Source organism: Lutjanus erythropterus, chromosome 4, assembly GCF_056507025.1.
Source record: "Lutjanus erythropterus isolate fLutEry1 chromosome 4, fLutEry1.hap2, whole genome shotgun sequence".
NCBI lineage: Eukaryota > Metazoa > Chordata > Actinopteri > Lutjaniformes > Lutjanidae > Lutjanus > Lutjanus erythropterus.
The window spans coordinates 12,796,677-12,813,462 of NC_139320.1; the positions used below are offsets into that span (position 1 = coordinate 12,796,677).

The 16,786-nt window shown below is 39.3% G+C and overlaps 1 protein-coding gene across 1 annotated transcript in view; it reads right to left on the bottom strand.

The window, feature by feature from the left end:
* The window catches only part of LOC146328144 (solute carrier family 12 member 9), a 76,389-nt gene that overhangs the window by 15,577 nt on the left and 44,026 nt on the right, over nt 1–16,786 (bottom strand). Inside the window, exon 9 of the mRNA XM_084717001.1 lies at nt 16,543–16,667. Coding sequence (XP_084573127.1) covers nt 16,543–16,667 — 125 coding nt within the window. The remainder of the gene's footprint in view (nt 1–16,542; nt 16,668–16,786) is intronic.

Here is a 16,786-nt window from a genome sequence, read left to right on the forward strand (position 1 = left end):
AGATCCTGAATGAACTTTTATACTCTATGACCTCCATCCTCTAATCCTTAAAAGTGGAGTCAGGACGTCAAATACTGACGCTTTGGGTTGGTAAAAAGCCTCGAGCACAGCAAAATAATGAGAAAAAATAAGGAAATACAGGCAGAGGTCAGGGTCTCTGCAGATAGAGCCACCTCTGCGCATTGTAGTGGTTCATAAGTGATGACTGAAAGGGATTATATCATATGAGTCTACATTGTTTTCTGTAGGAAAATGTTGCAGATTATACCTTTAAACAAGGTTTGGAATTGTCCCCATGTGCACCCTCCCAACACACCAACTTCTTCACTCCAACAATGGTTAACAAATGGTTAACGAAATGCCCTTAATTAATGATATCCTTCCCTCCATCCCAGATCTATTCAACTAGCAGCCCATGGGCCAAATCGGGCCCTTAAACAACCTCAATCCAGTCCTCTGATCATTTATAAATATAAAAATTTATATCATCCTGGTTTTATTTAAATAACTTGCTAACATTCTACGTTTATGTTTATTAACACTGTTTATTGGGAGATCATCATTTTGCTAGTAAGCTAATTAATTGGTTATGTACAAAGGCGCTTTATTAAAAAGGTTTAACTCAGGCAGTTTAAGGAGAATGAATGTGGGAGAATCAAACTGATTAAAAAGATGTTAAATGCAACCATTGTGTTTATTAAAACAAGCTACTTCTAATCTATGATTACAAAGTGCATTGTTTTTTCTGTACTTTAGTATCTAATGTTTCTTTTCCAACTGAGAAAACTAAAAAAGTGGAGGAAAAAAGTTGCATTCTACACATTTAATTTCCTAATTTTTACAGATGAGACAGGAAACGTAAATGTCCGGCCTCTTCACGCTTCAAATCTGGCCCTTCTAAAAAGTAATGGAACAGGACTGCTCTGTATGCCCACATTCAAACATACATGGTCAATGCAAAGCACCTCATGACTGTGGATGCTTAGAAATGAGCTGCTGATCAGTGGCAGTAACAACAAGTTTACAGCAATCAGACTGATTGCTTCACACCTCACCAAAAAGACTGTCAATCAGTCGTATCCACCTCCCTGAGATATTATTTGAAGATGGAAGTTTGATATGTGAAGACAACTTTTAAAAAAAATAATAAAAAAATGCAATGCATTAATTGCATTATGGTGAACTGCATTAAGATTAAGACTGATAACGAGGATATGGGGTGTAACGACTGTGTGTCTCCAGTGCGCTCTGTCCACCTGTCAGCACAGTCCTGCTCACTGTAGCAATTATACTTGGTGATATATGCAAGATATTATTAAAAACTATTGACGCTGTGTTCAGGATTTCTTTGATGCTATTTGATGTAATCTTGGATTTCTACAACCGATGACAGTCGGTTCATCAGTTATTTACCAAAGACTACAGTCTGACCCTCTCCTCTGTGCTCGGAGGGTGGGTGAAGAATGAAATACTGAGTGAACTTGAGTTGTATTATATTTATTTATGTTTTATTCTGTTTTTAAGTAGTTGGTATATCATTTTTATCTATTTATTATTGTTAGTACCTTATTTATTTATCTTTATTTTCTGGATTGTTTTTCTTTCAACACTTTACCTTTTATTTTTGTTTTTATTCATTTCAGTACGCATCCTCTCTTTTAGTGTTCAATTATTTTATCTTGTGATCTTAACCTTTCATTTACTTTTTAATCTACTGTTTAGAGTTTTTATTTATTGATTCATTTTAATTTATTTACCTTATCTTTTTATTTTGAGTTTTTAATCCTGCCTCTGGTGCTTCCTCACTGATGATAGCGTTTCCTCAGTTCCTGTTTTTAATGAGTGCTCCTCTTATTTTAGTTCTTTATTAATAACAAAGTCATTGCTTTGGGTGAGTAAAAATGAATTGGGGGGGGGGGGGTATTCTTTAATTGCATGAAGCACTTTGTGTTACATTTTGTTTTTGTGAAACTGCTAAGCAAATGAAGTCTGATTGATGGATCAGTCAGATCAAATCTTTTCAAACTGACAGGTGCTCATGGAATAGTTATGGCTCACTACAAGTACAAAGACAAATGACACTGCTGGTTTAAATGTATATGATAATGTGGATTTATAAGTTATATTTAAGTAACATTTAATTTCTACAATCAGGAAGAATTGGTGATGCAGATGTTGAGGTGGTGAATTGAAGCCTGTCTCCAAAATGTTCTTACATATGAGTCAAAGTTTACTTACAGGCCCCAGATTGGCAGCAGAATGATGTTCACCAGAAACAGACATGGCCTATCCTCAGAGCTAAAAAACTGTTCCACCAAAATGCCAAAGACTCTCTTGGTGCTGCACTTTTGATTGAACCTCCCACATGATTTTTTTCTCCCTGCTCACCTGTACACCTTACACTCTGCGCCAATATACTGCAGTGATGGGCGAAGCCAATTTCAAGGTGAGGAACATACCAATTTATTATGTATTGCCAAAGATAGGTGGTGATTCCATTAAGTTCTGAATTTTTAAGATGGTTTTACAGTTGATTTTATGGATTTGGAATTACTTGGAATAAACTTGAATGTTCAGTACATTTTACTGGTATGTTTCTGTATGTTGAGTGGAGTGTGTCTTTTAATGACTATCATGCTGTTTGGATCAAGTGAAGAAAAAAAAAGAAAAGTTAACGAGCTTCTTTTACATTCAAAAAGTTAAAAAATATGCTAAATATACACCCATGAAAGAATTTCTTTTGCCTGCTCAATTTCAGTGTCACATGACTCCCAATTCCCCCTACCAGAGACTTGACAGTATGTGCAGCTGATGTCATCCATGCAGACAACACACACAAACATGCAAACACTTTATTATAATAACAAGGTGTTAATAAAATTGCTGCATTGGCAATGTCAACAAATCATTTTTTAACTTCTTCACCTTCATGTGGACATGGTCAACATCACTGTCTTTCAGAAGCTAAAGCTGGCTCACTTTCAAAGCTAGAGTCAAGATACTGGTTTCATACAAAGACTGAAGGAATCCTTTGGCGCCAGTTTGTTGGAAAGAGGGCTGAATAACTCTCCAAAGTTTGGCTCAATTTTTGGCTCAATCAGTTTTTTCAGGGGTCCTTTGACTTCTCAACTCAAGATATCTTAAGAGAAATGGTTACATGTGTACTTAAGAGTCTCCCCTTCACAGACATGCCCACTTTGCCCCAAGCAGCTTGGGGCAGAAACCACACAGTTTTTTGCAAGCATTACTGTGTTATTTTCACATATTCTATCAGAATATTCCTGCATCCTGTTGTCCCTAAACAATATTTAAGTATCACACATTAGGTACAACTGGAAAGGTGAGACTCTTGTTGACTCAATGAGCCCAACCATATTCATGTGTGATGATGTTAGTTTCCATGGTAGTCGTTTCATTGTAGTCAGAGGGATTTTTTTTTAACTTGATCTCTATGTATAAAATGACCTGTTGTGACCTGTAGGATAATCACAGCCTCATGAAACTTTACAACCACAAACTAAATTAAAGTTGGGGCATTCAGAGGATGAATGGCTGTCCAAGGTATACTGACGATAAGGGGATCTCTGAGCAATACCCAGAACAGAAGTATTTGCCATTCAATCACAAAAACACAAAAAACAAAACTGGTCTGTCTGCCCTGCAAGCCTGCCCTGAAGCCCCTGGCTGAGATCCCATCCCACTCTTCAATCTGGGTGGCTGTCTTAACTTTCCTGTCAATGTCCTGTGTTTTTTTTGTATTAAAAAAATCATTGCTTTCAAAATTTGAATATGAGCTGAATTACTGCCCCTCTCCCACATTTATTACACACAGGACAAGTTGACAGACAGGCTGAAATATTTTTAAAAGATCAGATTTCAGAATCTCAGTGTCAGACAAACCATAGTTCTCCTTGCACACATATGCATACACACACACACACACACACACACCGACCGAACCATTTAATCTGAGTGCACAGCAGCATCAAAACAAATGTGGAGTTAATGCTGGAACAAGAGCAATTAAAACAAACACCACACACAGATAAGCTGCAGATTGCTGTAGACCTCTCAGTGTTTGTGAGTCTGAGCTTGAATTCATATATGAATGACTGTATTATTTGTACTCATTGCACATACGTAGCTGTTAGGCGTACTTTCATGTGTCTGTGTGTTTTATTTAGGAGTAAATGAGTTGAAGGAGTTTGAGTTGGGAGCAACACAGTGGATAGAAGCGCTCACATATTTGGAGGATCACGTAATTGACCCCAGTTTCCCTGCAATAACTGCAGCCGTGTGGATAAACAGTCATTAAAATATGCCCAGTTGTAATTATACAATACACCTCAAATGACCAGCTGGCTTCCTGCACAGATCCACTAACATATTTAGACTATTTAAGAGAGGGAAAAGTAACCACTGCTGAGCATTACACAGCAGGAAAGTGCTTAAGTATTGAGAGGACAGCAGGGGGTGAGACCACCAGGAAGCCAAATTAGAACGGGAGAGAAACGGAGGGATCAACAGAGAGAGACAGCCATGAGACAGTCTTTAGACCTCCTATTGGTCAAGCTATTTAAAGTTAATACTTTTAAACATCAAAGAGGCTGAAAGCAAATATTTGACACAAATATTCAAGAGTCTCATCCTGTGTAACTCAGACAGTAAATCTGATCTGATCCTGTCAAAATTATTATTAGTAGTTGGAACCACATCAATACTGGATTTTTGAGGCAGATGTCAAAATTGGACTTAAAGCTGCGGTAGGCAACAATTTTTTGGCATCAGTGGCCAATAATAATAATAGTAACCTTTCAGCATATTGTAAATCAAGTGATCTGAGAGAAAACTAGACTTCTGCTTTTCCTCTTCTGCTCTGTTTTCAGGCTTTAGGAAATCTGGCCCATGACTGTAGATTTAAACAATCACAGGTCATCTCAGACTGGGTGTTTCAGTTAGAAAAGTCACTATAAAACAGCATTATCAGAAAGAGAACATTGAAAAGAGTGCAGCCACCATGCAACATGCTCAGCCCTGGAGTTATTCAGCTCACCTGGTAACCTTTGACTTTTGACCTTCAGATAAGTTCATTTATGTCTATTGCTGGGCATTAGCCCCGGGCCAAGAGCATTGGACGGAGCAGAGACACAGAGCTGACAGACAGCTGCTCAGAGCTGGGGAGCTCTGGATGAGAGGGTTGGTGGCAGAGTGGAGCTTCTGGAGGAAGAAACACCAGAGTCGCTCTGATTCCGGGTCCTTTATTGGCAGGATGGGAAAGTTTCAAACTTTTGGGATTAAAAAGTGGATTTATTTTCACTCTTGCTTTTCAACCCCTCTGCAGCAGTGATCCACAAAGAAATCAAAAAGCATTTAGACTACATGGGACACTGAAATTCAGTTCAATCCCTGCATATCTCACCAATGATAGATGAATGAATGAATGAATGAATGAACTTAATTTATATAGCACCTTTCATGCACAGACCACAGCTCAAAGTGATTTACAATTTCGCAGCAAATACAAACAACAACAAAATTCACCCACAAAATACAATAAAATAAAATAAAAAATTTAAAGTAGATACACAAGGAAGAACATGCATAGACGATCTAGTATATGGCTGTTTACAAGTCACATTAAAAAGGTATATTTTGAGTTGCCATTTGAAACTGTCTACTCAGCAAGATGGTTGGTAGCTCTTTAAACCAGAGTTAGGCAGGTTTCACTGCAGGTTTTAAAGACTGACTTTCCTCAAGCTGTTGGGTAAAATCCTCCCACAGCACAGAAAATTTATCCAATGAGACTTTTGAAACAAGATAATAATAAAACATATTAACCTGTTAAAACTTAGTCGGAACCTTCATCATATCATAAGTGGACAACTGTATCATCCTGATGTACCTGTATTAGGCCTAACCTAGCTAGTGCCCACTGTACCGGTCGACTGTCTTTAAACTTTGCTTTTATTTCTTCTTGACTTCATCACTTAGCATCAGCGGTGCCATCTCATCTTATCCCTCTCTCCATCCCATTGGAGAGTGGGTGTAATTACACTAAAAGCTTGCCCACCAGGTCCGCCCTCCCCCACCCATCTCTTTTGTCTCTGCAGTCCCTCCATGCAATCACCTCGCTCTCACCCCTTCTGCTGTCCCTCTTGTTCTCCAGCGACTGATGTCACTTAGCTGACACAGCAAAAGCACCCTGAAATAATCGCTGCCAATCAAGTCCTTAGAGACATTAAGAAAAAGAAACAGAGAGCGATGAAGATGGAGAGAGGAGACCCGGCCTTTAGCCAAAAGACACGTCATAATTGAGGGAAAGTGGGGACAGAAACTTTATCCTTACACTCGCTCACACACACACACACACACACACACACACACACACACACACACACACACACACACACACACACTCAGACACAGAGGGGCTGCCAGGAGATGCCAGATTCTATAAGTGAGAGGTCAGTGAGTGTATGAGACATTACGTCAGCCAGCGTCCCAATACTGGCACGACACCAGTGGAGACTGGACTGACTTTAAGAAAGCACTTAAGAACTTAACATATCACTTGATATTGGACCAGCCTGATAGAACATGATAATCAATTCACCTCAATGGGACTTGCCCTAAATATACTAGAACACTAATGTATGATGGGATCAATCTCACTTTGTTACCCAATAAAGTACACAATATGATCAAGGAATCCTGTCCTGATAGTTACAGCTAATGTTGCAGCATGTTTTGTCTACTGGTAATGGTAAAACCCAGGGTTTTGGGTTTCTGGGTGAAGTCTCTCCTCTCCTTTAAGGTATTGATTGAAATAACCCAGTACCAAGTAGTATCAAAACTTCTCCCGTCAAACAATGACACTTGAAGAGGCATGACTGGGAGGAACGGCCTCCCTGATTTGAACCTGAGTGGGTGTTTGTTATTGGACTTCTGTGCTAGTCATGGACTGTCCATAATGAACACCATGTTCGAGCATAAGGATGGTCATAAGTGTACGTGGTACCAAAGCACCCTAGGCCGAAGGTCAATGATCGATTTTGTATCGTATCATCTGACCTGAGGCTATATGCATTGGACACTCGGGTGAAGAGAGGGGCTGAGCTGTCAACTGATCACCATCTGGTGGTGAGTTGGGTCAGGTGGCAGGGTAAGACTCTGTGTGAAGCAGCTGGGGGCTTCTCAGCAGGGAACCGGTGGATTGTCTACCCCAAGTGAGGGAGTTTAAGTATCCCGTGGTCTTGTTCTTGAGGGAGGGGACAATGGAGCGTGAGATGGGCCAGAGAATCGAAGCAGTGGGACCGGTATTACATTCGATTTAACGCACTGTTGTGATGAAAAGAGAGCTTAGCCAGAAGGCGGAAGCAAAACTTATATATGTATGTTGTCATGCATTAGTCATTAGTGTTTCCCAAAATATTTACAACGAAGATGGTGAGTGCAAAGGTAGCATGACCCTCAGAGTCACAATCACAACGCTAATGGAAAATATGTCAGATTGAAATAAAACAGAATTTTCCTTTAAAGTGATTGCCTTTAATCAATCAGACATTGATGGCTTTTACTTTTATGTTCCTTATGGCTTCATTCAGGCATAAGAGGACATTTACATAATGAGCCATGATGCATTTTGTTGGATATTCATTTATTCGTCCATGCAGTTAGAACGAAAAAATACAGCATGCTGGTCAACTTATTACCATAGTTGTAAAGCCATTTTAATCTCTTTTTTTTTATTCAACCGATTTTATAATGTTGTGTGTAACAGATAAATATTGAGATTTACTACAGCGATCTCAGAAGGTGGAAGAGGACACAAATTACTCTCTCATCTCTGCATGTTTTTCCTTGTGCTGCTGTATTAATCTGACTGCATTCAATTCACGACCATGTTGAAAGTGTTTATATCAAAGTAGGCAGGGTGCTGATTTAGACATGAGACCAACATATTAAATAGTCATTAGATTAAAGTAAAGTGAAGGGGTAAATCTTTGACCAGAATGAAAGGTTTTATATCAACAAAGTCATGCAGAATTTCCGCCACAACACTTTTACCTGGGTTGCTCATTGTACAAAAGAGGATCAACCTGGTGACTAAAATATGATAAAAACATGGGGAACCTTGTTAACCCAGCATGACATAGAACACAGATAGTGGGAGACTTATGAGTAGAGCTGCAATGATTGATTAGTTGATTGAAAGAAAACGACGTTCTAAACTATTGCTGCTTTTCTTTGTAATTTATGATGAAGAGTAAATGAAAAGTCTGGGTTTTGGACTGTGGGTCGAACAAAAAGAGCAATCTGAAGATGTCAATGAAACTGTAATGAGCTTTTTTTTTTTAGACTTTATTTTGACATTTTAACAATTGATAGTGGAAATATGGACAGATTAATTGATAATGAACATTATCTGTAGTTGCAGCCCTACTTGTGGGAGACAGATTACAGAAAATCAATCAAAATCAAGGCAGTCGAAGTTGAGATATGCTGACTCACAGTTTTCAGTATGGTCAAACCCTGCCTGGTAAATGCCCTCATCTCTTAAGATTCCTCACCCTCTGTTAAAGGCATGAAGTCTTTAAGACCAAGCCAAGACAGATGGTCATGAGGATTATTTTCTCTGACTGGACTCTTCCAGAGTTACAGAAGTCATTAAACAACTGTTAACAGGAAAAGAAGTTCTCTCCATGACTGGTAACTCACTTTGACATACATGAGCAATCAAAGTTGAGATACGGTCTAACAAAAGAAACAGTAGCGGCTCAGAGTGACTAGGAATAATAGAGGCCAATAATGTGAAATTTCTATTATGATTTATTATTCCAATAATGAAATGATAGCCAATATGTATCAACTCTAATAATATCTGATCTGACAGATTATGTCAAAGCACTAAATTTGAATTCTAAGGGAAAATGCTCTATAAAAGCTGAAGTATCACTGAAGTGCTAATAATGATGGTAAAGCTCATCCTTGAGTGTAATATTGTGATTATACAACAGGCTCCCAACAAAATAAAAGATATAATCAAAATTTATCATTGTTTATTGTGAAACTCAATTCATCCCTAATATGTTTTTAATATTGCACAACCCCAGTTAAAGGTACACAGTGTTTAAGCTTTACCTAGTAGAGGGTCAGTATAGAGACAGGACAATATGACAGAGTCTTCAAGAAAAAGGCCGGTTCACAAACCAAACCTCTGAATATCTGGTTTGAACTGAGGCTGAGGATAAAGGCACCTTTATCCTCAGCCATTATCAAGTCATAGCCCTCCATTAACAGATAATGATTCTCTAACAACCTACTGTCTCTCATCCGTCCAGACACAGTTGATGATCCATCTGGATTTTTACACACCCCAATCTGTCAAATCACTCCGACTCATATTTGGACAAAGGACGGGCCCAGCAGAGGACAAAGCTTTTGTTTTTGGAGCTAATGGTTCAGCTGGTCAATTTCATAGATTATTACAAAGACAATCAAGGTGGCAGCACAGAATACTGCTGTAATTTGGACATCAGATGGCACTGAGCTGGTAAAAGTAAAAAGAGTACAAATGTGTGTGTTTCTGTTGATCTGCCAGTTGTTGTTGCTTTCCAGTGGCCCACTCTGACTGAAGGTCATCGCCTGCATGTGTGAAAGCGAGTTCCACGCTTTCCGCAAACATCCTCTGGCATCAGTGCGGAGCGCTCGGTTGTGTCCTGAATCCTGGCCAGTAACCCTGTGATACGTTGTGTATATATGTGTGTTCATGTGCGTGTGTGTGTTCATGCATGTTTACGCCACAAGTCCAAGTGGCCAGTGCCCATGCAGCAGCAGGACACACAGCACCCCCGGAGGAACACTTCACACAGCTGGAGCCACCGCTGATAAAGCTGCAGCCAACAGAAGCCTCCTCACACAAAACACACGCACAAAGATAAAACTGCAAACACACACAAATGAAGGAAAATACTCACACACACACACACACACACACAGATAGTCCTAGAGGCAGATGCACTCACACATCAGTGATCAGGAAAAAAAAAAATCACTAAACGTGACTTGGATCAAACACACACAGTCTGGAAATTGCATACCTTCACTCTCCGGTTGTATACTCTTATGTGCAAACACGCACACACAAACAAACAGAAACACACTTAACAAGCAGACATCTTTTCCGCTACATCATAATTTCAATCCCTCCTCTCCCCTACACAACAGCAAATTTAAGGGAAAGGGAAATATTTCTGCTAAATTAGTTATGCTAATTACAGAGCAGTTCTCAGGGGGAGAGACGGCGCTAAATGGCTTTTAATTCTTTTTGCCTGGAAAGAGACGTGGGAGAGAGCCAGACAGAGAGTGGAGGAGAGAAGCACAGAGCACGAACAAAAAAAAAAAAAAAAAAAAAAAGTAAACCAATAAACACACAAACAACTGGTGTTAAAATTTGCCCGGTGACACAGCAGCAATGAACTAACAGAATTAACAACTCAGGGGAAGAAGAAGGAGGCCCAGAGCAGGCGGCCGGCCAGACAACAAACGCCTTATCAGCTCCGGGGGCCGCCGGGTCCCCCAGCCGACCGGGAGAGAGAGATCGACGGTAGGAGAAAAAGTTTTGCAGCTAACTTTGTGTCCTGTAGCCTTTGCCAGCGGTCACACAGTGATAACGAGGGACGAGCAGATAGCACACAGCAGCACTGTACATGGAAGGCACCAGAGGAAACACTGGGCACACTGAGTGTGCTCTACACAAAGTTAGTTCCTCTCTCACAGTCACAAACAATTCTGTATTACACCAATACTATAAAGTAGAGGCTGTAGACTGATGCTGACAGTGCACTCTTGTGGCAGTTCAAATTGATGCATTTTAAAGGTCCTGTGTGTAAGGTTTAGGGGGATCTATTGACAGAATATGTCAGAAATGGAATACAATATTCCTGAGAATGTTTTCATTAGTGTATAACCACCTGAAAATAAGGATCAATGGGCCTCATGCAAGAACCACTTTCAATTAGTTGCAAACTCAATTATGAGTGGTCAAGACCTGTTGTCGGAGTCATGTGCAGTTAGTCTGCTGTCATCCAAACCATAGTTTTTCACTAATCATGGCATATTTAATTGAAGCAACTTAGTTTCGAAACTCTAAATTACACTTCATAATTTCATCAACATAATCCGGTTTGACTGCATATTGAATTATAACATTAATTCTCAATGTATCCATATGACCTCCTAACATTTTCATCATTTATTTGGATTGATGACTACCTGCTGTCAGGGTGCATCGTCACATGCAGGTTTATGCAAGTCTCTGTCCAGAGAAACATCCTCTGTTGCGACATCATCTGCAACTGTTATGTCATATTTTTCATTCATCTGTGATAGAGACTTCCCTTTGACCCCTTCCTCACATTGCAGTCATTGATTGGCTTGCTGTGGCAAGGCATTTTTTTTTCTTTGAAGCCATTTTCATATCAAACCATTTCTTCTTTATTCCAGTGACAGGACGTGCCTCAGGTGACATTAACAGCACTTGTTTTTTTCAGTTCCTCGTCTTGAGCAGGTCTCTGAATTCCACTGCTGATGCTGTTAAAATGACAGGCTCTCCTTTGTGGATCTCTGAAAGGATGGCTTCAATCTCCAAACTTGTTAATTTCTTGTTTTTACTCTTTGATGCCATTTTCATAAATGAACACTAAAAAAAATCCTAACATATAGGGCAGGAAGTGTAGCCTTATATGTGTTACTGGGGTGTTAAAATACTAATTTACACGTCTAATGCACATGTACTTAAATATGCACAGGTGGATCATTTACACATTATGTGAAGTTATGAACATTTTTTGAATCTGATGTGGCAAGTAAGAGAAAGTTTAGATGAGAATATGAAAATGTTTATGCATGATGAGCTATTGAGGGCATGGGTACTCTTCCAGAGAGAATTTTTTTTCCACCATGTTCATGCAGTAGCCCAGAATGGACCGACCAAACACTGGCTCTAAATAAGGCCTTTCATGTTTTGTGCAAGTTTCACAGCTGCTGTAGGTCCTCTTTCACTCTTGGAAGAGGAGGGTAACGCAAATAGTTTGCAAGCTCACCACTGGATGCCACTGAATTCTACACACTGGTCCTTTAATATGTGTGAATTGGTACATGGTCTAGCCAAGGTATATAATAATTTGACAAAATTGCTGCTAATTTCAGATTTTAAACCTTTACAAAAGATTGTAAAATATAATTGTCCAAGGACTTATCAGGACCATAGTGTTTTTTCAGGCATTAGATACATCAGGTACACAAAAAGAACTGTGTGCACCTGGGACAAATGGCCAAATTTTATTTAGAAATAGCAGGTGCAGGTGAATAATAGTAAAATATGTGCACAGTTCATTTTTTCCAAGAGGTGAAAAATATACTTTGGAAGAAGCTTTTCTCACATCCCTTTTCATCGGAGCAGCCTGCTAATTTGAGTCTTCTCAAATTAACTGCTGCTCTATTTGGATGAACAAAAGCATTGATGTATACATGGGCTGTTCCTTGGGATTCAGAGCAAACTAGAATATGTTAAAGTGGAAGTGGACAACTTTTTTGCTTATGCCCATTCCCAAATACAATATAAAATTGTGACAATTTAAATTGACCTCTGCAGGGAACATGCTTCTTTCTTTCTTGGAATGCGATTTGGTGTTGAGTCAAAGTGTGCTACTCCATCAGATAGTGTTTCCCGTCACAGTGCCATCCATGGTTAACGTGTAGGTTATGGTTAGGCGTAGCAGAACCAAGGTAAGGGGGGACACAGGGAATATATCAACAGGGAAACAGATTTCAATACAACACCTGCTGTCTTTGCCACAGTGACACACCCAAGTGTACTGCTGCATGATTTTGGGGACCATCTATGACAAGTGCGTTTTGAAACAAGGCAGAATCCTGATCGATCAAATAGTATCAGACAACAAGAGATACCAGCGATGTTGATAGGTTTTCAATGCAGTGAGTCCCCGGTCATTTGCGTGCGTTCCAAATAAACTGTGTGTCTTACGACAAATTATGTTATACAGTTATATTCATGTTTGGGATGGTCTAAGTACCTTTTCTTCAGTAATGGACATGAATACCCACCTGAGTGCCCAAGCCTTCACCTCTAAAGGAAGGTAACTTTTTGAGTAACCTCTGTGCGAAACAGAGTCTAGTGGGTTTGTTGTGAAAGTGGACTAAACTAAACAGTTAGCAGCTATGCATCAGTGTGATTCTTCTGCTATTAAAAAAAGTCACAAGAGAAAAGGATCAAACATCTGATTATGTTTCTTGCTCTACCTGCAGGTTAAAGGTCTGCAGCGGTGACCTCCGGTTTTAGGTTATTTACACTGTATGACTCGTAGCTGCTAAGTGGCTAACTAGCACTGGCTTTTCACAGTCTAGACCAACTCTGCTTTGAATAGTACAAGGAGATGCCATAGTAATATTACATAAACCAGGACTCTTTTCTATGGCAGCAAACACAATACACAGCCTTTCAAGAACTATTTTATCCAACACAGTTTATGATTGACTAAAGTAGCATAAATGAGTGTTATGGAGTTTGCCTGTGTAAGTACAACTACCCTCAGAGGTGAAACACTGAAAAACTGAATATGACAATATTGTCATCGGTTGTATCACCCATTAATATCTATTTCAGCCTTTACTTCTGTGATTCCAACAGGGATTTGCTGTTCACTATGAAGATTTATCAGGGGAAAAAAAAATGTCCTGTTGGATTTTAATGTGTCAGAGAAATAGGACAGAGTAGTTAGATTTTTGTGCCTAAACTAAGCATGTTTATATTGATGTGTATGTTTCTCTCCTACTTCCTGTTAATCAACTGACACCCACAAGAAGATCAGATCAAAACATGTTGTCTTACAAACTGTGCTGGGACAGCAGTTCCCTTATAGCATTTCTCTCTGCAGATTTCTTATTTAATAAGTATAAAAACTAACTATAAGACAAAATTGCTCAATGATTGGGGTAAACATGTGGAACAAGTGGAAGTGGAAGTAGACAATTGCAAATAAGCTTAACTCTAAATTAAATATATGCTATAAAGGCTCATTAAAAGACAAAACACAGGGACAGACTTATTTCCATTTCTCCCAAATATATGAGCTCATAATAGAAACACATTTGCACAGTGGTGTTGTGGTGCCTGTACAAGTGGGTATACTTTTAATTTATTCCATAGTTTTATTTTAAAGCGGCCCGTCTAGCCAAGGATAAACGCCCTGTGTTATAAACAGCGACATGTTTGCATATTAAGTTCATTCAAAAATGGGCTAGTGATATTTGCAAATTGTCACTTAACTTCTGCTGCTTGCATTCAGGGAGTAAGGATCAATATGAAATTAGCATTAGCCACAGACGAGGTGCAGATTTTGCCTCAATACTACCTCAAAGACTATGAGGTGACACAGTTACATAATAGGTGTCATGATTCTCAAAATCCATTCAGTTTGATTTTCAATTCATCAATATACTCTGAAAAATAATGTAATTTACATTTAAAATTTGTCTTTAAAAAGAGAGGCTGATGGTATCAAGTGTGATATGATCACCCCACTAATCCCATATGGTCAAATTGAAATGATTTATTTAAATAACAGTAATCTATTTCACCATTCAGATTATAAGCACTAAATAGGTCCTGAGCTGTGGGTCACAGAAAAAATGTGTGAAAAAATAGTGTTCTTGTTTTGGGGAAGTTGTTCTATTATTAGCTTTGCTAAAATGTGATGAGAGAATGGGTACAAACATCTCTGTGCTCACATTTAAAGCTATGATATGTAATATTTCTGCATTAAAATGTCACCAAAAAAACACCAGACCTATGTTATATATAGAGTTGTGTAGTTACATTATCCCAAAGGTTTCCAAAAATGTTCAGACACAGAGAAATCCATAATGTTTTCTGGGCAACAGTGCATTGCCTTGCTAGCCTCCAGTTGCTATAACTTCTTGGAAAACGCAGAATGTGTTGGATATGTCAGAGAGTGAGGAAGGAAATTGGAAAATGTAGCTGAATGTAGTGTGAATAAAACTTTAATCTGTTAGCTCATCTGTGATTTCTGCCTGAGTCATGACAGATAGATTTTCATCTGCAATGGTGGTTGTTTAACACTGAAAAAAACAACTCTCATGACTCTACACTACTTCAGATGTCATTGAACTATCTTTGTTGTTACTGTCTCAATGTGAGAAAGCCTCTTAGCAGCAGATCTTACACATTGCATGTTTCAACATTGAGCAAAAGAAGTATCTGTTGTCGAATAACATCTTGCAGGTGAGATACCAGGAGTTTGTGTCAGCTCTCATCCTCCATGCGAATGCCTTTAAGCGAAGTATTCAATCCCCACAGACAAGACTAAAGTTATAGACCAATATGCAAAATCAGTTAAATCCACTAACATCATCCTGTAAAATACGCAGAAGTGCCATAACTGAATGAACCCGACTGTGCCGAAAATCAATAACACAGAAAGAACTCCTTCTCAACCTCTTTGTTTTCCTAATGTTCTGTATGTTCATGCTGTCGGTTGCTGTATTCTGATTTCAACTAGACTTGACAGATGTGTCCTTGATGTGGGGAGCTGCAAATGCTTCACATGTCTTGCGACTCATTTCCAACTATCACTGCAGAGGAATATATAACACCAAATGCACCGCTGGAGGCAACCTGTCATAACAATGAAATGATGCATGGTGTTTAAAGAGTTTCTGCTCTCCATAACAAATAAAAAGAGGAGCAGTTGTCATGTTCAAATGTGTTTCACAGCCAGTGGAGGAGTTTAATCAAGGAGGGTATGTCTTTAGAAAAACAATATAGGTTATTGGATGTGGAGATGTACTTACAGATAGTGCTAGATTTGGATGCCAACATATTTTCTGTGTGACACCATAAACACATCACACAGAAAGTCTGGAATAACTCATAAAAAAAGTTGCAGAGTGAATCAAATGCCAAACTCCGGCCACATTGATGTTATGATGTAATCATCGAGCTACATATAAACCAACACTGTCCCCAGGTTATGCTACTGTTGTGTGAAAATGGCTTCAGGGAGCTTTTATAAATCAGGATCATTGTAAGTGTCCTGGCAATACAAACAACACACACACGCACACACCGAGGCACATACACAAACACTGTAAATTTAAATCTCTAAGCATCTCCATGCGCTGCTACTTGAGCATCCAATTCAGGCTGCGCCCACACAAATACAAGCACACACAAAACCACATTTTTATTGTTGGTCCCTCTCCAGCATAGAGCTATAAGCAGTGGCCAGTTTTATGTCTTTTAATTAGTACACTGTCACCTCAGCAGCAACCAGCTGGCAAACAACCACCTCTTTGCACACTTACATAAACAATGGCAGAGGTAGAACCTAAATACTGCGTGTGTTTAGTGAGGAAAATGTGCTTGGGGGGTGTCGACCATGCATCTTCATTATGATGGGTAAACTGTGTGTCGGTCTTAAGTACGTGACACGTGTGTACCTGAAATTCGGTGCAGAAGCCCATTCCAGAGCCAGGCAGGCCAAGTCCACGGCGGCATACACCAGCAGGAAGAAAATGGTCACAATACTGGCGATGGTGTTGAGCTTCCCTGAAAACAGCACCAGCTGGAAAAGAAAGAATAAAACAGAGGGAGAGGGAGAAAAAGAAGGAGAGAAAGACGGGATTAACATTCACAGCAAAACGTCTTTCCAAAGTGGGTCAGAAGAGTGCATTTTAATGTCTT